Source organism: Scleropages formosus, chromosome 6 (genome assembly GCF_900964775.1).
Source record: "Scleropages formosus chromosome 6, fSclFor1.1, whole genome shotgun sequence".
Taxonomy (NCBI): domain Eukaryota; kingdom Metazoa; phylum Chordata; class Actinopteri; order Osteoglossiformes; family Osteoglossidae; genus Scleropages; species Scleropages formosus.
Genome location: NC_041811.1, coordinates 36,670,588 through 36,693,126, shown reverse-complemented (window position 1 = coordinate 36,693,126; position 22,539 = coordinate 36,670,588). Strand labels below are relative to the sequence as shown.

Here is a 22,539-nt window from a genome sequence, read left to right as displayed (position 1 = left end):
ACAGAGAAGAAAACGAATTTTTATTCTACTCTCCACCGCTTCAACATTCAACGGTCGCTCGCTGAAAAACTTGAGGCGCCGCTCCCCTCCGTGACGTCACGCACTCGCCCCGCCCACTCCGTGGAAGAGCGTGAGATGGGCGCCTGCGCTCGTCTCGCGATCCGGCGGCTGCACCGTGTGCGTGGAATAAATCGAGTCGCGGGGGATAAACGGTTCCGTGGAGGTTCGGCGAGAACGTAAGTGCGGCTTTTTGATCGCGTTTTCCTATGTATATTAGATCGGCGGCTACATGACATGTGCAGCCTCGACATCATGCGGTGTCTTGTGAGGCTGGTCGTTCGTTGACGATAATACGTTTCCCCCCTTCCCCCTCAGAAGTAACTTAGACATCTTAGCTTAGGGTTAGTGCAGCCGGGGACGATTCTGTTCTGTGCCTCTCATGCGAGCGGTGTCCAGCGGCTTCACTTTCAGCCTTTCTTCTCCGAGGGCGTAAGAAGTGTGTGAACTGAACCGGAGTAGCCAAGTTGCACTGAATAGGTATCGGTGGTGTGTGTGTACTGCGGAGCGGAGCGCGTCACAGGGCAGCTTACTAGTTTAAACGTTCACCTTCCACCACATCTCCAAACGGGAGTTAATCCTTCCTTTTCAGCAATTTTCGCACTCGTTTTTTTCTCTCTCTCTTCGGGGCGCTGCGCGAACGCGGTCGGTCTCGTGCCGCTGTCACACAGCACGCGGGCACCGTCGACGTCATCCGCGTGTGAAAACAGAAAACGGCGACATTTGCTTCCGCGCGTGCCCCCCTGGGGTGTGTGTGTTTGTGCATGCATTCGTGCGTGCGTGCGTGCACGCGCGGCTGTCGGTTCCTGGAGGCGCACCGCGCGAACGTCGTCTCTCGCGCCCCTCGCTCGCACGAGCGGAGGCGAATCTCCTCATTTCCTGCAGTAAAAAAGCGGAAGCGAAGCGACTGGCTCCGCCACGAGACGTGGCCTCCAGCGCAGAGAGCATCTCGAGGAGGTGCGAGCAGCACCTGACCTGGTGCCCATCGTGTGTGGAGAAGATCGCGCTGCTCCTCCTCCATGGTTATGTCCATGCTTCCCCTCCGCACGCCTCATCTCTCGCTGCAAGCCAGGTCAAGCAGTGAATGTGAGTGCACAACATCTGCTCTGCTGAGGTTCCACAAATGTAAATTAACACTGAGTTTGCGCGGCTAGAACTTGCCTCAGCCGGATGGTTCCGGAATCCAGTTTGAGCTAAACTAAGGTGTCATTTCCATTGCGGCGGACAGGTGCTCTAACATTTTGTGCACTTGGAGAGATTTACTGGAGCAGTTCTGGTCAAGTTCTTTACTCTGCGGTACTACAGCAGGGCCCTCTCATGGGACAGGAAACCAGGGAGTTTTAGAACAGCAACGCTTCATCCTCCTCACGTCCCCATCGCTCTAGTTCTGTGGTTGGAGTCGTCCTCGGCCTTCCGGGCTAGTTGCCTGCATCACTTGTTGCTGTCGAATGCTCGTTCAGCCAGTCGGTTTGTCACCACGCTGTGGCCTGGGTGTCGAAACAGAAGCTGCTGATCAACCCATCATTCAGTTGCTGCTTCCTGCAACCAGTTGTTGGTTTCTCAACAATGAGGGTGCTGTTCATGACCAAGGCTGATGGCTGCAAACATGTGGTGGTGTCTTTATGGTGGTTGAATCACCACGAATCACTGGGTGCAGGGAGGTGAGCAAGGTGTAATCTGTGAGAATGACCTGAAGAATGTGACGCTGCTTCTGCCAACCAGGGTGGAAGCGCCGAGCAGACGGTGGCCAAGGGGAGCGGTACGGATCATCTCCCGAGAAGCCGCTGGCTTTAGAGCCGCTTCCTAGAATCTCCAGATAAAAATGACGTGTGCGGTTTGTTGATGTGACCACAGTCTTTCTGGGCGGATCGGTGGCAGTGTCTGCTTCAGTTCAAAATTCCTGTTGAGGCGGGGTTCAGTGGGCGTTCTGAAGAGGAATGGGGTCCTTGACCGCACATCTCAACGCTTCCTCCCTCAACCTGACCGGCTCACACAACCTTCAGTTTTGGCACAGGCTCTTGGCTCTGTGTCGAGTGAAAAAGCGACTGTGGGAGGTGTCTTTCCTCTTCCCCTGTGTGTGTGTGTGTGTGTGTGTGTGTGTGTGTGTGTGTGTCGCCTTCCTCTCAGTAGCCCTCAGTTGCGTTTGCTGTTCTGCAACTTCCTGTGATGAGAAGACGCTTCATTTCTCATGGTTTTGACACGACCTTCTCCACAATACGTTCTACTCAACTAGCGTGTTACTCTTGGTCTCAGTCTCCATCAGAATCCTTTGTCTCAGAACCGTGTTCAGATCTTCAATTCTTTACTCCTCTTGGTTTGTTTTTCTCGTCTCTTCGCACGTGGTTGTGTGGCGGCTGTGGCCGATCCCTCTCCCCGGCGCATAAAGGCCGTGCAGTGGTGTGCCCTGGACTCTGAGAGAACGAAAGTTCAGAAAAACCCAAAGTAGGACAAGTTGAGGTAAGTATTTCTTTGTGATGCTCGTAAGGTCATAAAGTTCACGCAACTGAAAATTCTCCCTTTGCTGTCTTAAGATATAACTTGTTAATGTCTATGCATTTTCTGATGTCAAAGTCCGTTACAAACCTGAACTCGGCATTAAAATTGACAAATGATACATCTCAGAAAAACAGGCACTGAATTTGAAATGATGAAAATGTTTCAGGAACCCAGCTGAACGTTCGGTAATGAAGCCCAGAGCCTAAATAGGGTAGAGATGTCCCACCATGGAAATTGCTGGGAAATACTCAAATGGATGTCTTGGGGTTCACTGAAGCCCATCTCCTTTGGCCTAGATGTCTTTTATTGTCCAGATTTTGGTCATTATGTGAGCCTGGAGGCTGTCCAGGTGTTGAACTTATTTCACAGCAGCCCTTGTGCTCCCTGCTCTCGCCGAGGCTCTCCAGCGCGGGAGCGTCCGCGCAGCCATGTGCAATCGGATCCTCCCTGTTATCCATCTCCGCCGGCCGTAATTTAGTGCTTGTGGTGACTGCGAGATCGAGCGGCATTCCCCCGGGGGCCCGGCAACGTGTTGGTCTGAAGTACTTCCCGGCCACAGGCACCCGCGCCACCACTTCTCATCGCATGCAGGCCTGGGGTGTCTGTTGCACCCTTCCCATAATAACAGTGCAAGATTCATTTTAATATGAAAAGTACAGTTCAGCCTTAACTATGGAGGTTGAGTCATGTCGATAAATAAGCAGTACCTCCTTGACAACAAATTCAAGAACAGTCCGTCCTCGATTTTACGGAATTGAGGGGGGGTTATGGTGGTAGCAGGCAGAGCAAGTGGGTCCAAACCTTGCTGACCCCAGGCACATGCTCTAGCTCCTTGGTGCTCCCAGACCAGCCATAAAATATAATCTCTCCAGGGTGATCCACACCACTCATACCTGCCCCCTTGGATGCTCTCGCACCCGATCCCCACCATACAGGTGAGCCCACAGTATGGCTCCACGTTGCCGTTTTGGGCTGAGCCTGACTAGGACACGTGGATAAGCTGGCCACCAGATGCTCGCAGGCGAAGGATGCCCCCAAGCCTGCTTTCAGGGGCAAGTCCCGGTAACTCTAGTCCGGCGAGGGTACACGTCTATGTAGCATAATATTAGGGGAGATACAGTATATTTAAGTAATTTTTAGGTTTTTTTGGAGAAGATAAGTGTGAAGTAATTTTTCAAAAAAATCCAACCATCTCCACCGTTGGTTCCACAAAGGCCGCAAAGCCAGCTAGTCCGTTGTAGCGTGCGTTCCGATCGGGCCGTCTCCCTCCCTCCTCGTATGTAATTGGGGTGGACACACTTATTTACCGCTAGACTAGAGGGCAATATTTGAACAAGTCAAGCTTTTTTTCTGGCTGGTAAATGTGTTTTGATTTACTGCATCTTATTTTATTTACAATGCTGAAATTTCTTTACCTTTCTATGCATAAATGCATGCATGCCTATATTATATGTGCGTTAGCAAAAAATCGAGGGCGGACTGTATTCTCCAGAAGGTCGAGAATGATATTCTGTGAGGTTCAGATCAGCACATGGGGGTGCTCAGAGGTTGGAGCGTTGGGCTCGAGGTGCAAGCTCTTATCTCCTGCTGCAGATTGCAGCCGTGTTCAGCGGTGAACCTCAGTCTGTGTTGCATTCAGGTGGCTCGTTGGACGCATATATCGAGAAAAATGTCTAACTACATGCTGTGGTTTCTGCGGCTTTTGTGACCCGAATGTGAAAGACAAGAGGGTGTAAACAAGTGTGCTGGTTGAGGTCTTCTGAAGGATCTGAGCAGGGTCATCACATCATGGGCTCCACTGAAAATATGCAGCTGTGTAAAGAGATTGATAATGTGCCTCCTGGAGTAAAAGCAAAGTTGTGTCTTCTTGAAAAAGATTTGGTGTGAAAGTATAAGATCTTCAGCACATTTCCAGAAAAGATGCTAATTTAAACAGTTTACTGTTGACTGGAACACGTGACTCTTTCCAGACATGGTGCAGTAAAAAGTGCCAAGCCAAGCAGGGGAATCTGTGGACTGTCTGTGGTACCACATGGTTCCAGTTTGCATATGTGTGCAAAGCTCCGCCTCTTAGTTGCTGTTTTTGCATTTGTGTGTTTCTCTGTGGTCTGCTGTGGACATTTTTAGGTCTCGGCTCCATGCCACAAACTGGGAACGAGCACCTGAAGAAGCAGGAGGAAAATTGGGTGTTATTTTGTGTGCCTGTAGTGTTCTGTGTCAGTTTCCCAGGCACAGCACATGGTTGCGTTTGCGTTAATGAAAAGCATTTAAATCTGTTTGAATAGAGGTGCCATTGACGTCCGAACTGTACATTTTATCTTGCGGACAGAAGTGTAACACCCTGGTGTGTTCGCACTGAAATCCCCACTGGGAAACACAGTAGAGTTATGATCAGAAGGGCACAGAGCACCGTTCTTCATGTTTACTCATTTATTTCACGCCTTTTTCTGTGGTCACATTATTAAGTAAATGTAAATGGGTAAAAACACACACGCACACATTTTCAGAACCGCTTGTCCCATACGGGGTCGCGGGGAGCCGGAGCCTACCCGGTAACACAGGGCATAAGGCTGGAAGGGGAGGGGACACACCCAGGATGGGACGCCAGTCCGTCGCAAGGCACCCCAAGCGGGACTCGAACCCCAGACCCACCGGAGAGCAGGACCGTGGTCCAACCCACTGCGCCACCGCACCCCCCTGGGTAAAAACAAATAATTTATATTTATTTTAGCAGACTGTTTTCTCCAAAGCGACTTCCAATAAACTCTATGTAGTATCAGCCCACACACCTTATTCACTGCAATGACTTACACTGCTAGATACACTACTTACACTGGGTCACTCATCCATACATCAGTGAAACACACAATTTCTCTGTCACTCACACACTATGGGTGAATCTGAACAGCATGTCTTTGGACTGTGGGAGGAAACCAGAGCACTTAGAGGAAACCCATGCAGACACGGGGAGAACATACAAACTGAGCATGGCTCGAACCCACGTCCTCTCGTGCCACGTGGGCGCTGTGAGACAGCAGCACTACTTGCTGTGCCCCCCATTTATACAGCTAGGACTTTTTTAACTGGAGGAATTCAGGTTAAGTGTTTTGCCAGCAGAAGGTGAGATTCGAACCTACAACCACCAGATCTGAAGGTCAGAACCGTAGGTGTGTATTTTCTAACATTAGGTGTCATGCAGGGAAAAACTGATTACGTCCAGGCAGGAGAGGACAGTGTGCAATACTATGTGAAATTAAATAGTTAAATTGAGAATATGCCAATTTAGGTATAAATTTGTCATGTAATGAGTACTGGGTGGGGCAACCAGTGTTTCATTGAAACTCCTTTGTGTTTTTTTTGGTCATTAATAGTTATTTTTCATTCTAAGTGGTTTACAGCGAACAATGGACATACCATATTTAACATATATGTATATATACAGTATGTACACACCCACACACATTTTACAACTCTGTTCTGCAGCCCAACCCACCAGGGACTAATAAAATACAATCTTTATTTATACACGTGGTTCCCGATTTACAATGGGGTTATGTTCCCTGAAACCCACCGTAAGTCGAAAGTGCATTTAATACACCTAATACACACCTCTGCGTGACAGACTGGGAGATGCAGGTCGCTGCCCAGCATCACAAGAGAGTATCGCTCCATGTATCGCTCTCCCGGGGGGGAAATCTAAATTCAAAGTACGTTTTCTACTGAATGTCTATTGCCAGCTCACCATCGTAAAGTTGAAAAAATAGCAAGTCGAACCATCCAAAATTGGGGACCACCTGTATATAAATTATATATGTAAACAAAGCTCAGTTAAGTAAAATATCCATCCCACTCACTTTCCCCTCAACAGTATCAGCGACTCCACCCCAGAAGCGTACACTTGTGGACAGTTGGTACAGTATGAATGTGGGTTCAGTCCTATTGTGCGTCTCACTCCGCTGCAGTGTTTTTGTGTAAGAAATTACCTTTGCTTTCTCCTTTCCTTCTCCCAGGTGGTCATGACTGGGGGATCCCCCTGCATCTGGTGCTCCCCACTCTCTGAGCCTTGCTGAGGGGAGGTGTGGTTGCCGGCACCAGGCATGCGGCTGTCTGTGCGGCGGGGGGTCACGGGCCTGCTCTGCTTGCTGGTGACCTGCATCCTTCTGCGCCTGGTACAGCAAGCGCTTCGGTGCCCGGGACGGCGGCCGGTTCCCCCTGTGCCCCTGGTTTTGGTGCGGGATCGGCGGCGCACAGAGTATCGCTATGGGCGCGATGCCCCTCTCGTGTTCGTGGGTGGAGTTCCCCGCTCAGGCACCACGCTGATGCGCGCCATGCTGGATGCCCACCCAGATATTCGGTGTGGTGAAGAGACACGGGTCATCCCCCGGTTGCTGGCCCTGCGCCAGGCGTGGGCTCGACCCGGACAGGAGCGCCAGAGGCTGGAGGAGGCGGGCATCGACCAAGACGTGTTGGATTCCGCCGTGGCTGCGTTCTTGTTGGAGGTCATTGCCCGGCACGGGGAGCCAGCCCCTATGCTGTGCAACAAGGACCCGTTCACGCTCAAGAGTGCCGTCTACCTGTCGCACCTCTTCCCCAAGTGAGGCCCCCCACAGCAGAGCTGTGCCGCTTGCCGCCTCGAGTGCTCTTCCTACATTGCCATTAGCCAGGCTTCGTCACGCAGTGATTATCGTTGCTGCTTGTTTTTAGTGACGAGTTTCTCCGAAACGGCAAACATGGTATTTCTGGAACTCAAAAGGATATACTCAAATATAAAAAAAAAAAAGAATTCATTCATTTCCATTTACCTTCTGTCCTGGTCAGGTTTGTGGGGGTCTGGAGTCCAGAATTACTGGGTGTAAGGCTGAAGGCGGGGGGGTCATATCCTGGTCGGGACGCCAGTCTACTTCAGGAAAACACACCTGCACACACTGTCACCCATTCACACGCTACGAGCAATTCGGTGTCGCCGGTTAACCTGAGCCGCATGTCTATGGGGTGTGGGAGGAAACGAGAGCATCTGGAGGGAACCCACCCAAACATGGGCAGGACATGCAAACTCCACATAGGCTGAGCTGGATTTAAACCTAAATTTGAATAGCCCAGGTGCTGTGAGGTGGCAGCAGTACAAAAGGGATGAGTACACAAAATATACAAACTTTAAATATCGGGACAAGAGTTTTACTGCGATAAGGGAATTTAGAGCAGAAACCTGTTTATACACAGATCAACAGGAGTGGTTTGACACCCTTCCTCTATAGCAACGTGTGTAGTGCTGCCGTCTGTGTGTTTGCCTACTCTTTGTGCTCTTGTTGTGGTATCCAAAATATGTTGTCTCTAGGCATGTGACACGTTCAGTTTCAGTTCCCTTTACCTGTTCCGCCATTGGTGCTGCTCTGTCCTCTTCTTGTCTGTTGCCAGTGTTTCCCTCTCTGTCTACTCTAACTGGTCCTCGTCTTCCAGCTCCAAGTTCCTGCTCATGATCCGGGACGGTCGGGCAGCAGTGCACTCCATGATCTCGCGCCGCGTGACCATCGCGGGATTTGACCTGTCCAGCTACAGGGACTGCCTGACGAAATGGAGCCGGGCCGTGGAGGCCATGCTGGCACAGTGCTCTCAGGTGGGCGCGAGGCGCTGTCTCACCGTGCGTTACGAGAGCCTGGTGCTGCAGCCCCGCACCACCCTGCAGGGAGTGCTGCGCTTCCTGGGTGTGCCTTGGCACGAGGGGGTACTGCACCACGAGGATGCCATTGGCCAGCCGGGAGGAGTCTCCCTGTCACGGTGAGTGCCAGGAGATTTAGACTGAGGGAGGGATTCGTAGCGACACGTAACAAAATGCAGTCAAAAAAATGGGTAGAATTCAGTCCGGGCTTTAGGCACGGTTCTTTTTGTTTGAACCTTTGGATCAGTGTGTACTGTGTGGGGAGTTTGGTGGCCTATGTTTACTTTGCTCCATGTTCTTTTTTCAAGACAGAAAAGGGAACAGGCTGAAAAGCTCTCGACAGCTGAGTTTTCGCAGCCGGCTCTTGTTGGCTACCCATAGAGGTGGAAAGAGACCCATGCGTAATTCCCTTAGTTTTTCCTTCAGGATCGAGCGCTCCACTGACCAAGTCATCAAGCCGGTGAACATGGAAGCCCTGACCCGTTGGGTGGGTCACATCCCAGCGGACGTGTTGGCTGACATAGCAGAAATCGCCCCTATGCTGAGCCGGCTGGGCTACAACCCCAATGCCAATCCACCCGCTTATGGGCAGCCGGACCCTGTGGTGGTCAACAACACCGAGAGGGTACTGGCTCGTCAGCCACTGCGCTCTTCTGCACCCAGACATACACATGAACCCTGAACACACAGCGTGAAACACTGCCAGCAACAGTCGCATTCTGTAGATACATGAGGGTCACTCATAAACACAGTTCTACCAAAAGTACATTTTGTAGTATGGATCCGAACGAAGATTTCCTGTTTTTAACCTTTCGTGTTCTGTGCAAATTTTATATATGTTGCCTTCTCAACTTATGAACGCAGTTTGGACCAGAAAACCAAAATCACTTTCACCACTGAATCACAAAAGCTTAACATTACGTGTATTACATCCCTGCACTTATTAGTGCGTTACAATCTGTAAATGCCTTGGACAAACCTGTAATTTAAAAAGAAAAAAGCCCCTAACACTTTAATCCATTCTTTATCAATAACTGCTTGTCTAGGGTCATGGTTGTGTTCTGAGACAAACGAGGCACAAGGCAGGGTACACCCCTGGCGTAACTTCACTATATCACAATGTAAGGCTAACTATTTTACTTCAAACTACATTAAAATGAAAGTTTATTAAATATTTTGTAAAGTAACTTCTGTTTCCACAAAACAATACGTTTCCACAGTCTCGCATGAAATGCTGCCAATGCATTCATTACATAATTGCCTATTTGTCAGCTTTGGGTCACTTTCAGCTTTGTTACCTCTAGACTCTTTTGCTCCAGACATTATGCAGTTATTGCCCTCCTGCCCCAACAGTGCTCTTTTCTGCCAGGTGCTGAGGGGAGACTTTAAAACTCCAGCCAGTTTGAAAGGGCAGCCATGGGTAAGTCTGTGTGGGTATGTGGGGGAGTGGGACTTATGTTAATTGGTCCCAATAAACCATACCATAATTACAATCCATAATTAAGCGTTACTTGTGCTGGTTGGGTTCCCTCATTTTCTACATTTGTCTTGAGAATGTTTCCCAGAATGGGCTAATGTAACTCGAATTTGTAATTACCGGTTTGGTCATAGCTATCATGTTTAATATGCCTTGACATTAATAACTGTCACTCATGTGCTGTACCCTTATTGGGATTTCATTTTGCTCCTCCCACCTTTGGACTTTTCCCGCTTCTCAGGTTTACCTCAACGGCTCCAACACGGAGAGGTGAGAAGGCTGCCTTCACCACACGCCTCCAGCTTGGGCCAAAACCACCTCGCAGCACGGATCGTCCCATGAAAGGCATCAACTTGAGGCTTTCTCCGTGTTCTCACGAACTGGCAGCAGACACCTGGCATCAGTGACGGGAGAGTTTCACTGACTGTCCCTTTTCTTTGTATTTTTGAATTGTAGATACAGCTTTGTTGAAAACCAGCTCTTAAGTTCTCAAGATTGATTCTTGTTTTGCATCATACTCTGCTGATGAGACTTTGGTAACCATACTCTGGAATTTTAATTTTTATTAATGTAAAATTTTGAACAAATAGTTGTGTTGCTATGGTCAGTATGACTTATTTTATGTGGTGCAGTCAATAAGTTCCAAGACTGGCCACCGTGTGGCACTGCTGTGGTTACAAGCCATTGGCTCCTGCAGCACAGCGGCTCCACATGTGACCAGTGTTAATGGTACTGCTTGTACCATGTATGTCGTTAATGCTTACTTCTCACATTTTTAAAGTCGTCTTGTATTTTTTTAAATTGAATTTTTTTCTGAGATACTATTCCATTTATTGTTTCAACAGCCCTTGTAATGTGATCCAGTTAATGTAGCTCAAACGGTACTCAAGCTGTGAAATTAATGCAAAATGTGCTGTAAATATACAATATCAACCCGTAAGTCTCCAAAAACAAGAGAACTGATGAATCCACAGGCTGGTTTTTATTCAGAATATGGAAGAGAACTAAAAATGGGGCTGTACAGGGGGTAGCACTGCTATCTCGCAGCATCGCGGCTACTTGGGAATAGGTTCAAGTCCAGCTCTGTGAGTGTGGAGTTTGTTCTCCTCATGTTCACTGGGGTTTCCTCCCATGGTCCAACGAACATGCAGTTCAGATGAGTTCCCCTGCCGTGCGTGTATGTAGCTACCATGCAACGGAGTCCCGTCCACGGTGTACCCATCCGCACCTAGTGCCCAATGATTCCGGGATAGACACCGCACCTTGTGACCCCGATAAGAAATGGTTAAAGAAAGCGAACGATGGAGAACTGAAAATGAGTTCAGTAACTTTTTCTGAGTCGTGCTCAAAGTAAACTTTAATCTCTCCAGTTCAAGAAGTTATGTTTTCACTGTCATTATGATGCTATAAATTTATACACAAAACATGTCACTAGTAGTTTTGTGGCTGCAAGTGTTGTCTCACTGTTATATTGTCTCACACTTTTTACACTTAAAGCCATTTGCCTTCTTCCACTTGGGTGTTTGTATCTTATTTGGACTTGTAGTTTTAACACTCTACTCCCTGCGAATTCAGGGTCTGGATCACGTTGCATCACAAAGGGCCCGAGGAGGGTCATACCCACAGCGGGGTTCGATGGGTGCGGCACTGGTACCGGTACCGCTGTAGGTATAGCTCGTTGTCACAGACAAGTCCGCTTATGGCATTTACACTTCTCGTGTCTGTGTAAAACATCCAGTGGCTCCAGAATCTCCCTGAATCACAAACGTGTGTGTCCCTAGAAGATGGCAGACATTTCAGTGTCCACACAGTGGGGGATTTTACTGCATCACTGTGTGTGTGTGTCATATTTTGATGATATATATGTAGAAAAAAATATATGTTCTGCTACTGTATGGGGTTTGTATAAAATAACCCCACCAAATTGTATTTTAATATGTGGGGGTGGGGATGACAAAGGTGCCCAGAATGGTTAAGGGCCTGTGAAGGGTTTCTGATGTTCTTTGTGTTCCTGGAGAAAAACAAAAAAAATACTTGTTGATGGCGCTGCTCCACATGGTCCTTTCCCAGAACTCACAAATGACCACTGGGCTATTCTAGCACTCCTAGAAACGTACGAATGATTGGTTTAAATGCACAAAAGAGCTTTTGTAAACAAAGAGAGCCTGTTTTTTTTTTTTTTTTTGGGGTGTGTGCGCGCCGGCGCTCCTGCTGGGAGGGGGGGATTGTGTTGGGCTATCAATACATGTATTGGACAGTTTTCAAAAGTAATGTGATGTATTGATTAAAGTGATTTTTATATTGCATTGTTAAATGGACGTCGTGTCTTCCCTCCCTCGCGGCACCGCTGCAAGTCTCTCTTCGCCTTTACAGCAGATTCATTTGGCACAAAAAAACAACGTCACGCCGTCGTGCTGCGAATGTAGGTCAAAGTAAAAAGATTAAGCGTGTTCCACTACGAAAAGGGCACCATACCTAAGACTAGGGTTACACATAAAAACATTTATATACTGATTTAACATATAGAACATATCGCGACGACTTCAATTTGAACAGAATATGAGCCCTAACGCTGAGGCGGACGAAGCAGACACGTCCGCCATTACACGAACTATTCGACTGGAACTTGCAAGTCATGGTAGATCGACAAGAAACGGAAAAATCCGTATTCCATATGTTTTGTATAAAAAATGTAATTGCTCTTATAGAATTACAATAGAACAAGATTAAAATAGAATAACGCCTGTGTTTTTCTACTTTAAACACAACACATGAAACTTTCAGGACGGTTTCTTAGGCTAGTGATACAGCGATGCGTCAGTGCGCCAGTCATGTACCACTGAATTAATTTGTGTGTCGCGTTTGTTTGGTTCATATAACATGTACATTCCCAGAAATGTATGTGACATTTCCGTTGCCAGTCACTTTCAGTTAAGAATCACTAAGCTCAGCTCAATTCCCATCCCCCACTCCGCCATTTTTCATGAAATTCAACGTGATGACGCTGCTCAGACAGAGACCGGGATACACCCTTTTATTGTATGCTTCCGCCGGTCGTCGGCATACGCCCTATTTATCACCAAAAATACGTTGTAAGTAATGTATAATGAATATATTTAAATGTTACTAAACGTAAATTGGTCCTATTTGTGGCTCTTTATGATTTAAAAAAAAAAAGAATTTCGTCAAAACTCGCATTTTATAGTCTCAACTTAGTCCTTCAGCGGATGGATACCTGGGGTATAAATAGCGCACCAATTTGTTTTGTTGCAGATTGTTCTCCGGCGCTTGGAAGAGAGACGTCCCTTTGCATCTGCCCCGTGACAAAAAGACCTAAAACGTAAGTGTTAAGGACACCACTCTGACTTTTGTGTGAGTTTATTCGTATAGCAATGTTCCAGTTAATATTTTGATTGTCTGGTAATGTTGGTAGGCTGTCGAACGGCGGTAAACTCGATTAGCTAATACTAGATTTCATAAAGGGTGTCCTACAGTATAACTGAATTATTCTTTTCATAGCTCTGAAAGGCGATTGTTTTGTAATATTCACGGTGGGGATGTGGGTGTTTTTATTTGATATTTAAGTTTTGAAAGTGTTTTACTGTAAGCTGTGACTGCTGTGGGATAATGGCGACATTTCATAAAATGGTGGAACAGCTGTACATTGCCCCCCCCCATGTCAGCCCTTTTTCGTTTGGGAGGGGTCAGGTGCTACTGACGTCACTACAAGGAAATGCTTAGTCATAGAGGCATCTGTGGGAAGCTAAATTGAACTAAGACTTGCTTCCTATTATCAATCTGGCACTTTTCCAACATGACAACTTTTTTTTTTTTTTTTTTGAAAAGCTGGCTCACCTGAGGGTAGGTGAAATAATATTGACAGTGTCAAGTTTGCCTAATACAAATGTTTAAAACTTAAAATTTCATATAAATTTTAAATCCTAACCATTAAATCACTTCCCCATCAGTTCAGTTAATTTGTGAAGATGCAGATCTTTGTGAAGACCCTAACTGGCAAGACCATCACCCTAGAGGTGGAGCCCAGTGACACCATTGAGAATGTCAAGGCCAAAATCCAGGACAAGGAAGGCATTCCCCCTGACCAGCAGAGGCTGATCTTCGCTGGCAAGCAGCTGGAAGATGGGCGCACCCTGTCCGACTACAACATCCAGAAGGAGTCGACCCTCCACCTCGTCCTCCGTCTTCGTGGAGGCATGCAGATCTTCGTGAAGACCCTGACCGGCAAGACCATCACCCTGGAGGTGGAGCCCAGTGACACCATTGAGAATGTCAAGGCCAAAATCCAGGACAAGGAAGGCATTCCCCCTGACCAGCAGAGGCTGATCTTCGCTGGCAAGCAGCTGGAAGATGGGCGCACCCTGTCCGACTACAACATCCAGAAGGAGTCGACCCTCCACCTCGTCCTCCGTCTTCGTGGAGGCATGCAGATCTTCGTGAAGACCCTGACCGGCAAGACCATCACCCTAGAGGTGGAGCCCAGTGACACCATTGAGAATGTCAAGGCCAAAATCCAGGACAAGGAAGGCATTCCCCCTGACCAGCAGAGGCTGATCTTCGCTGGCAAGCAGCTGGAAGATGGGCGCACCCTGTCCGACTACAACATCCAGAAGGAGTCGACCCTCCACCTCGTCCTCCGTCTTCGTGGAGGCATGCAGATCTTCGTGAAGACCCTGACCGGCAAGACCATCACCCTAGAGGTGGAGCCCAGTGACACCATTGAGAATGTCAAGGCCAAAATCCAGGACAAGGAAGGCATTCCCCCTGACCAGCAGAGGCTGATCTTCGCTGGCAAGCAGCTGGAAGATGGGCGCACCCTGTCCGACTACAACATCCAGAAGGAGTCGACCCTCCACCTCGTCCTCCGTCTTCGTGGAGGCATGCAGATCTTCGTGAAGACCCTGACCGGCAAGACCATCACCCTAGAGGTGGAGCCCAGTGACACCATTGAGAATGTCAAGGCCAAAATCCAGGACAAGGAAGGCATTCCCCCTGACCAGCAGAGGCTGATCTTCGCTGGCAAGCAGCTGGAAGATGGGCGCACCCTGTCCGACTACAACATCCAGAAGGAGTCGACCCTCCACCTCGTCCTCCGTCTTCGTGGCGGCAACTAAACAAATTTTAAGTCCAGTGATCAAAATGTTTCCCTATTCACTTCACTGTCTTCCTCCTTCCCCTCCCCTGTTTCCATTAATAAAGTTGAAGCATTCCTGAAATTGTGATTTGTTTCATTTGCTTAAAATTCTAGACCTACAAAGCTACTCATAGTAGGTAAATGTTTCTGCTTCCCTGGTGAGGTTGTGGGATTGCATTGGCAGACTAAGAACATGTAAGATCTTCATAGGATGTCTCCCTAAGGGTGAAAGTGATGATTCCTTGTTCATGTAAGGAGTAAAGTTGTAAATGCACTCATACTACATGAGTATATATTTGTGGTAAAATTGAAGTCTCAGGTCAGACATGGCAGAGGAAGGACTTTGCAATTGTTTCCAGTTCAGTGTGTCTTGAACATACCGCTTGAGATGCTGAATTCATAGTAAGATATACAACCCAAGGGGAGCATTTTTCCGTGTGGAAGTTCAGTCTCGAGTGAATCAGGTGTGAGTTCATGGGACAAAGAACATTGTTTAACCTTAAGTTGAGCTTGAGGCGGTAACTGCTGTTCTATGTGAACATTAACTGAAGCTCCTGATCTGTACCTGCATGATTTTATGCACTGCTGCTGCCACATCACTGCCTCATTACTGCTGCTGCCACATCACTGCCTCATTAGGAAATTGCATGAAAAAGCAGGTGTTCCAAATAGAAGTGTTGTACTTACACTTTGTTTGAAAATCTTTCCCCATAATATACATCCTGTAATCTTGAAATACTTAGTCCTTCGAGTTAAGGATTCTGTATTCCTTATCTAGAATGGAGAAAATGATCTCAGTAATTTTGATTGCTTGTCCTGGGCAAGCTGTTTTGAGTATTTCTGTAATTGCTCATCTCCTGGGCTTTCTACACAGAACAGTCTCCACGGTTTACTCAGAATGACGTGAAAATCAAAAAAACGTCCAGTGAGCCGAAGTTCTGCAAATGGCGATGCCTTGTTGTTGAGAGGTTGGAGGAGAGCGGCCAGACCGGTTTGAGCCAACAAAGGCAACGGTAACGTCAGTAATCACTCTTTTCAACTGCGCGAGCATAAAAGCATCTCAGAATGCACAACATGTCGAACCTGGAGGCAGATGGGCTACAGCAGCAGAAGACCGCGTCGGATTCGATTCCTGTCAACCAAGAGCAAAACTGAGGCTGCAGTGGGCACAGGCTCACCAAAACTGAACTGTTGAACGCTATATATATATATATAGAGAAACGTAGCCTGGTCTGATGAATCTCGATTTCTACTGAGGCACACAGATGATAGAATTAGAATATAGTATCAACAGTATAAATCCATAGATCCAACCTGCCTTGTATTAACAGTCCAGGCTGGTGGTGGTGGTATAATGCTGTGGGGAATGTTAATACCAGTCAATCATCACTTGAATTCCACAGCCTGTCTGACTGTCTTTGCTGACTATGTGCGTCACTTTATGGCCACAACTACCCATCTTCTAATAGCTACTTCCACCGTGATAATGCACCATGTCACAAAGCAAAGTCGTCTCTGGTTCCACAAACATGACAATGAGTTCAATGTTCTTCAGTTGCTTTCCCAGTCACTGGACCTGAATCCAGTAGAACACCTTTGGGATGTGTTAGAACAGGAGATTCGCAGCGGAAATTGCGTGACGCAATCAGTGATGTCAACATGGACCAGAAAATCAAAGGAATGTTTCCAACATCTCGTGGGCCACATGCCACCCAGAAGTGAGGCTGTTCGAGAACAACGGGAGAATGGCCCACCCGCTACACTATTGGTATGGTGTTTCTAATGAAGTCACGGGTGAGTGAACGTTTACCGAAAAGCAGGTTAAACAGGGCAGCTGTACTTTTCTCGGGATTTCGACGTGTTCGAGGAGCACCACCTCCGTACCGGGCGGTTACGAGACGACGACGAAGGTCCTGTGGAAGTCTCGCTGATCATGTGCTCTCACGCTCAACACAAACTGCTTCTCACGGTGTGATTTACCACGTCCGAGGAGAAATGCGCAAATAGCCGCAAATATCAACATTACTACCCCTGCAATTTTTTTAAACCTGAGAATCAACTGCCTTTGTATTCTTTCTTTAGTTATAACTGTCTTTCATTCCACTTTTAACTTTTCATTTTCACATTCAGCTTTCTTTCGCATCTTCATTTCTTCTCACACAGCGACGCCCCTTCTTCAAGTGACTTTTTCTAGGGTTTATCTTGAAGGCCAAATATTTATTTCGATAGTTCAGGGTAGAGGTCCGGTTTCTTCTTTTCGTCCTTTGCACTTTTTTTGCGCATTTCGTAAACTAATTTGCCGCATCCTTTAGCTTTCTTAGGCTCTAATGTACAACTGTGGACATTTCGGTGTAAAATGATGTAAATACTGTATTCTGTATGTGAGTGCAGGTGGCCTGTGGAGGAATTTCTCCACCACGTATTTCTCTTACAATCACGTGACCTTCGGTAACAGCGAGCGTACGGTATATCGTCCACTGGAAATTCAGCGTAAACCTGCTATAGTTGTTCTGATGTTCTAACAACAAAGTGTTAACGACTGTGGATATTTTTACTGATCTGTGGTGTAACAAAGAACGCATTATTTGTCCGCTTTTACTATATTGGCTCTAAAGCGTTGATGCAGCTCCTGAGGGTCTTTGCGTCAGAAACGCGATTTCCAGTCAAGTGTGGTGAATGAAGCGTTCGTTACTTGAGAAAAGAAAATCTTTGAAGGAAAAATGTCAATTTGCTTGAATTTATTCAAACTCAGTTCTTACTGTACGGTTTGTTACAATCGTTTTTATTCATTCGAAAAAAAAGCTACGGTGATCACAATGTAGCCAAATTTTATTACATAGCGATTTTTTTTCCCCCCATTTTCCATTCAGTTTTGATAGATGAAACATACTTTGGCATTAGTTTGTACTGTATGTCAGTTTTTAGAAAAATATTCCACATTCTTGAAATGAGCAAATTTTGGTGAATTTTGGCACCAGGTTCCAATCACCGAATATTGAAGGACCTCTTAGGATCTGATGCTTCCCAGGACATTTCTTTGTACCTTCTACAATGTTCTCGTGCCTTCTAGAATCTTCCATTGGCTGCTACATTTCAGTGCTTTTCCATAATGTTCCAGTGCAGAAAATCTACGTAATTTTTTGTCAATGAATGGCATTTAAAAATCTCTCAGTACAGTTTTCCTTATATGTGTGAGCAAAAATTCTGGCAAATTCTTAAAACACACACACACTTTCAGAACCACTTGTCCCAGACGGGGTCACGGGGAACCGGAGCCTACCCGGCAACACAGGGCGTAAGGCCGGAGGGGGACACACCCAGGACGAGACGCCAGTCCGTCGCAAGGCACCCCAAGCGGGACTCGAACCCCAGACCCACCGGAGAGCAGGACTGTGGTCCAACCCACTGCGCCACCGCACCCCCATTCTTAAAACATTTAGTGAAAAATGAAAAAGCAAGATTTTGTGGCTGAAACTGAAACTCTAGAAAAACTAGTCACCTTCTTCACCTCTTCCAGACTCACTTGGCCCATCGTCTCTTAAGTTCATGTGAGGTATAAATGTTCATGCACCATCACTTTAAGATGATGCCCAAATAAACGTTTACACAGCTACTCCTGTAATGTAGCGTAAATGTTTATATTTCAAAAAAAAATTATTACTAGGAAGGTGACCAGGAATCGTTGATATTCAGATAAATTTTTATGCAGCTGCTCATCTGGTGAACATTGGTTCATATGGTGGAAAGAAACAAAGTAACTGCACTTAAGAATCACGCGTCTGTATTTAAGTGTCTCTTCCTGCTAATGTAATGAACACATCGTATTTTCTATGAGATGTTTGTCGCTAGGGGGCGCGGTGGTGCAGTGGGTTGGACCGCAGTCCTGCTCTCTGGTGGGTCTGGGGTTCGAGTCCCGCTTGGGGTGCCTTGCGACGGACCGGCGTCCCGTCCTAGGTGTGTCCCCTCCCCCTCCGGCCTTACGCCCTGTGTTGCCGGGTAGGCTCCGGTTCCCCCGCGACCCCGTATGGGACAAGCGGTTCTGAAAATGTGTGTGTGTGTGAAAATGTGTTTGACTCTCGATCAAACTGGAGAACTCGCTCATCTCACCTGCCTCGTCGGTGAAGAGCCTGGCAGTAACGATCAACTCAAGTCCGTCTTTCTCTCAACATATCGAACCCGCAACCTGGTTCTGCAGATACGTCCTGCTAAATGTCTGCAGCTTTTATGGGACCAAACCAGAAAAGTGCACAAAGTGTTTTATTCAGATTTTATTAACTGAGGAAGCAAGAAACAAGCAACTTTTGACTTGAGAACTCACTTCCAGTGTCTGTAAGTGGAGGACTCAGCCCAGGAGTGTGCAGTGATTTTACCAGTCGAGAACATACAGAAAAACGTCTTCTTTTTGCTCCATAACGATTTTTTTATGCTTTACCTACTACGGTAGTAGACAAAATGTTCTTTGACTCCTCACTCACTTTCCTTAACTGCCAGTTCTAGTCAGGGTCGGGGCAGTCCGGAGCCCATCCCAGAGGCTTAGGGTGCGAGACGAAGAAGGGAACACCCTGGATGGGACACCAGTGCACTGTAGGGTAGCTGGACACAGTCTCTCACACGTGCACAGGCTACGGCCAATTTAGGATTGCCAATTAACCTGAAATGGGTGTATTTTGAAGGTGGGCGGAAACAAGAGCACCTGGAGGAAACCCACGTGAACACGGGGAGAACATGCAAACTCCACACAGGCTGAGTCGGATTGGAACCTGTGGCTAAACAGCCCAGACAGTGTGAGGTCGCAATGCTGCCCGCTGCCCCCCTGTTCCTTAACTACCGATACCCGCCCCACTCAATTTTTTCCAGTGTCCTTGTCGGTTCTCCACATATTGCTGAGCCCCGATCTGCTGTATCAGGTTTCTTTGCTTTATTTTTATTTCATAAAGTCGGACGGCCGTGTCCTCGGGCAGCAGCGAACACGAAACTCCGGTGTTTCGCTTGGAATTTTTCTCTTCTAGACAAATTTCTGTAGGATTATGTTCAGCCACGTCCCTTTATTCCAACGTTAACCCCTTCGCCCCAGTCTTCAGAAAGGAGCCCAAGAGGCATTCCAGGCACACACAGCGGAATGCGACAGTTTCCTTCCACGTGTAGAAATGTCTCTCCATCCCTGAGAGGCTGCTCTCAGAGGATGCCAGGTTTTACCATGTTGTTGAGCACTGAAACACGAGGCAGCGGATCTATTCACACTGGAGCCCAGATTTAGATAAAAATGACTTATATTATTGCTTATGTGTATTTGACCTGGGGGGGTGCAATGGCGCAGTGGGTTGGACCGGGTCCTGCTCTCGGGTGGGTCTGGGATTCGAATCCCGCTTGGGGTGCTTTGCGACGGACCGGCGTCCCGTCCCGGGTGTGTCCCTTCCCCCTCCGGCCTTACGCCCTGTGTTGCCGGGTTGGGCTCCGATTCCCCGCGACCCTGTATTGGACAAGCGGTTCTGAAAATGTGTGTGTGTGTATTCAACCTTCACCTGTAACAGTGTATTATGCACACACATATGGTGCAGCTGGCAGTGCTGTCTTTCAGATGCTGTGTTTGGACCCAAAGGTTGCAGGTTCTAATCCCACTGCCGGATGTAGTACCCTTGAGCAGGGTACTTACCCTAAAATGTTCTAGTAAAATGACCCAGCTGTATATCGATAAATAATCGTAAGTAGCTTCATATTGTACGTTGTTTTGGAGAAAGCGTCAGCTAAATGAATGCACAGAAATATCTCGGAAAACACTTTGTATTCTATTCTCACCTCATCCGCGATAATTTCCAAAAGACAATCCATCTCTGAAACTCTCCCAGGAGGACTCGGGAGAAGTGCTGGTGTACCGCTGTACGCAGAAGGGGCCCAGATCAGGAGAGCTGAGGGGGGTTACTGGGATTCGCCGTCACATGGCCGACCGGGGAAAGACGTGGATTCGTGAGCGTAGAACCACAGTTTTGACTTCTACAAAGGTTGCGTTGTCCGCTACAGCAGGGCCACTCGTCCATTTTCATATGCAGAAAACGACATTAGTGCCAGTAATTTCCGCAAAGGGCAAAAATGTTCCCTGCGGACCTCAGACCTGCGGATGCGTCCAACATTCTGGGAAGCCACTAAGAGTTGTACGTCATCGTGTCCAGGCCGACATATTAGTGGCCGCAACCCTGTTACCGCAAATTGGCAGATAATCCAACTACTTTACCGCAGTGAAACCGTGACAAGGGGAAGGAAAACCTGGGGGTGTTGGGTGGGGGGGGGTCGTTACTGCGATTTTTTTTCTCCTTAATTCTCTTGAAATGCAGCTACTCGTGATGAACGTTGCTTCATGTGGTGGAAACAAACTAACTGCTCTTAAGAATCACACGTCTGTATCTAAGTGTCTCTTCCTGCTCATGTAGTGAACACATTTAATTCATACAATTAATACATGTAAATGTAAATGTAAATGAGCTCAAGAAGTTCACCACTCCGGAATGACAGGTCCTGTCCTCAGCTCTTGAGCCCATTGCTGTTCCCACAATTTGAAATATTTGACAGCATCTACGGTAAAATAGAAGCACTGGTTCAGGTTGAGGCTGTATTAGTTTACTTTACTAGTGTAAATAATAGGGAGCCGCACAGCTGAGTCTGGTCACTTCAGAACTGTGCATTTCTGGTCTAATTTACATAAGATAAGGGCAGAAAAGAGAAGGATGTTTAACATGTAAAGATGGAGATCAAGAAATAACATATTTCTTTAATTTGTATTTTATACGAATATTAAATTCTTATGTGTTTCAATTTCATTGCAGCCCAGACAATGAGAACAAGGAAGGAGAAGAATTTTGTATCGTCGATGTGAAAAAGGTATTGTGTTGAAAAAAATCTATGTTTTAGTGTAGTTTTTGTAATAACATGAAGGTTTTTGTGACGTTTTTCAAAAATCAAGTACGTTAAATTAATTCATTTATTGCAGATAATGCTAAGTCGTCGGTGTTTTTTTCTGATTTTAGAATTTTTTTCTTTTTTAAAATCTTTTCATTAATTGTTTATTTTTTATTACTTCGGTAGTAATTCAGCTCAACTACAAATTACAATTTGTGTTTTATTTTTGTTTTCTAAAACTAATTCGCCGCAGCTCAATGGAAATGTCTATCAATGAGGTAACGGAACCTTTCCGTCCGCATATTAATGACTCGTTATTGATTCTTCCACGGTATTTATGTACTTTTAAAAAAATGACTTTAATGTACTTTATACTCTAATATATTTCTTTTTTTAATCTTTTATTAGCCCACTCTACTTTTATTATCTCTGTGTCTTCTTGTCACTGTCATTCTGTCTGTGCTGTGTAAGTTTCTGTCACCAAGACGAATTCCTTCCTTGTATACTATGTGTAAACATACTTGGCGATAAAGTTCATTCATTCATTCAATATTTCAATCATTCGGTATGTTTAACATTAACTAATAAAGAAGGGTTCACCTGCAAATGTGTAACAAAATTGAGGCCAAGTTACTGTTGTCTCGTTTTTAGAGGGACAATACAATGAGAATGTGAAGTAACTTGAAGAAAAAACACACAAGTACTTACTAAAAAAAATAATAATACAATACATTCAGGTTGGAAGAAGCGCGTTTCGCGCGAAACTCCGCCTCCTTTATTACGTCACACCAATGGGGGCCTTTGTGTAGT

The 22,539-nt window shown here is 46.6% G+C and overlaps 2 protein-coding genes across 5 annotated transcripts; both read left to right on the top strand.

The window, feature by feature from the left end:
• The first annotated feature begins 108 nt into the window (after nt 1-108).
• On the top strand, nt 109-11,524 carry tpst2 (tyrosylprotein sulfotransferase 2). Of its 4 annotated transcripts, XM_018745064.2 has the most exons (7): nt 109-236; nt 2,444-2,514; nt 6,564-7,147; nt 8,011-8,328; nt 8,636-8,834; nt 9,579-9,629; nt 9,928-11,524. In XM_018745064.2, exons 3-7 carry the CDS (start codon nt 6,651-6,653, stop codon nt 9,958-9,960), a joined length of 1,098 nt encoding a protein of 365 aa, XP_018600580.2. In that variant the 5' UTR covers nt 109-236; nt 2,444-2,514; nt 6,564-6,650; the 3' UTR covers nt 9,961-11,524. The 4 variants fall into 4 exon arrangements, 3 of the variants coding, with proteins under 3 accessions (XP_018600580.2, XP_018600582.2, XP_029108787.1); XR_003797767.1 differs by lacking the exon at nt 9,928-11,524 and having other exon boundaries at nt 8,636-9,330; XM_018745066.2 differs by lacking the exon at nt 2,444-2,514 and having other exon boundaries at nt 117-236.
• Nucleotides 11,525-12,940: 1,416 nt separating this feature from the next.
• ubc (ubiquitin C) lies at nt 12,941-14,920 on the top strand. Its single transcript, XM_029252950.1, has 2 exons — nt 12,941-13,026; nt 13,655-14,920. The coding sequence occupies exon 2, from the start codon at nt 13,673-13,675 to the stop codon at nt 14,816-14,818; it is 1,146 nt and encodes a 381-aa protein (XP_029108783.1). The 5' UTR covers nt 12,941-13,026; nt 13,655-13,672; the 3' UTR covers nt 14,819-14,920.
• The last annotated feature ends 7,619 nt before the right edge of the window (nt 14,921-22,539 follow it).

Coding starts and splice junctions, on each gene's coding strand:
- ubc (XM_029252950.1), top strand. CDS start 13,673: ATGCAGATCTTTGTGAAGACCCTAACTGGCAAGACCATCACCCTAGAG.
- tpst2 (XM_018745064.2), top strand. CDS start 6,651: ATGCGGCTGTCTGTGCGGCGGGGGGTCACGGGCCTGCTCTGCTTGCTG. Junction 8,329..8,635: donor GGAGGAGTCTCCCTGTCACG/GTGAGTGCCAGG, acceptor TTTTTCCTTCAG/GATCGAGCGCTCCACTGACC. Junction 9,630..9,927: donor GTTTGAAAGGGCAGCCATGG/GTAAGTCTGTGT, acceptor CCCGCTTCTCAG/GTTTACCTCAACGGCTCCAA.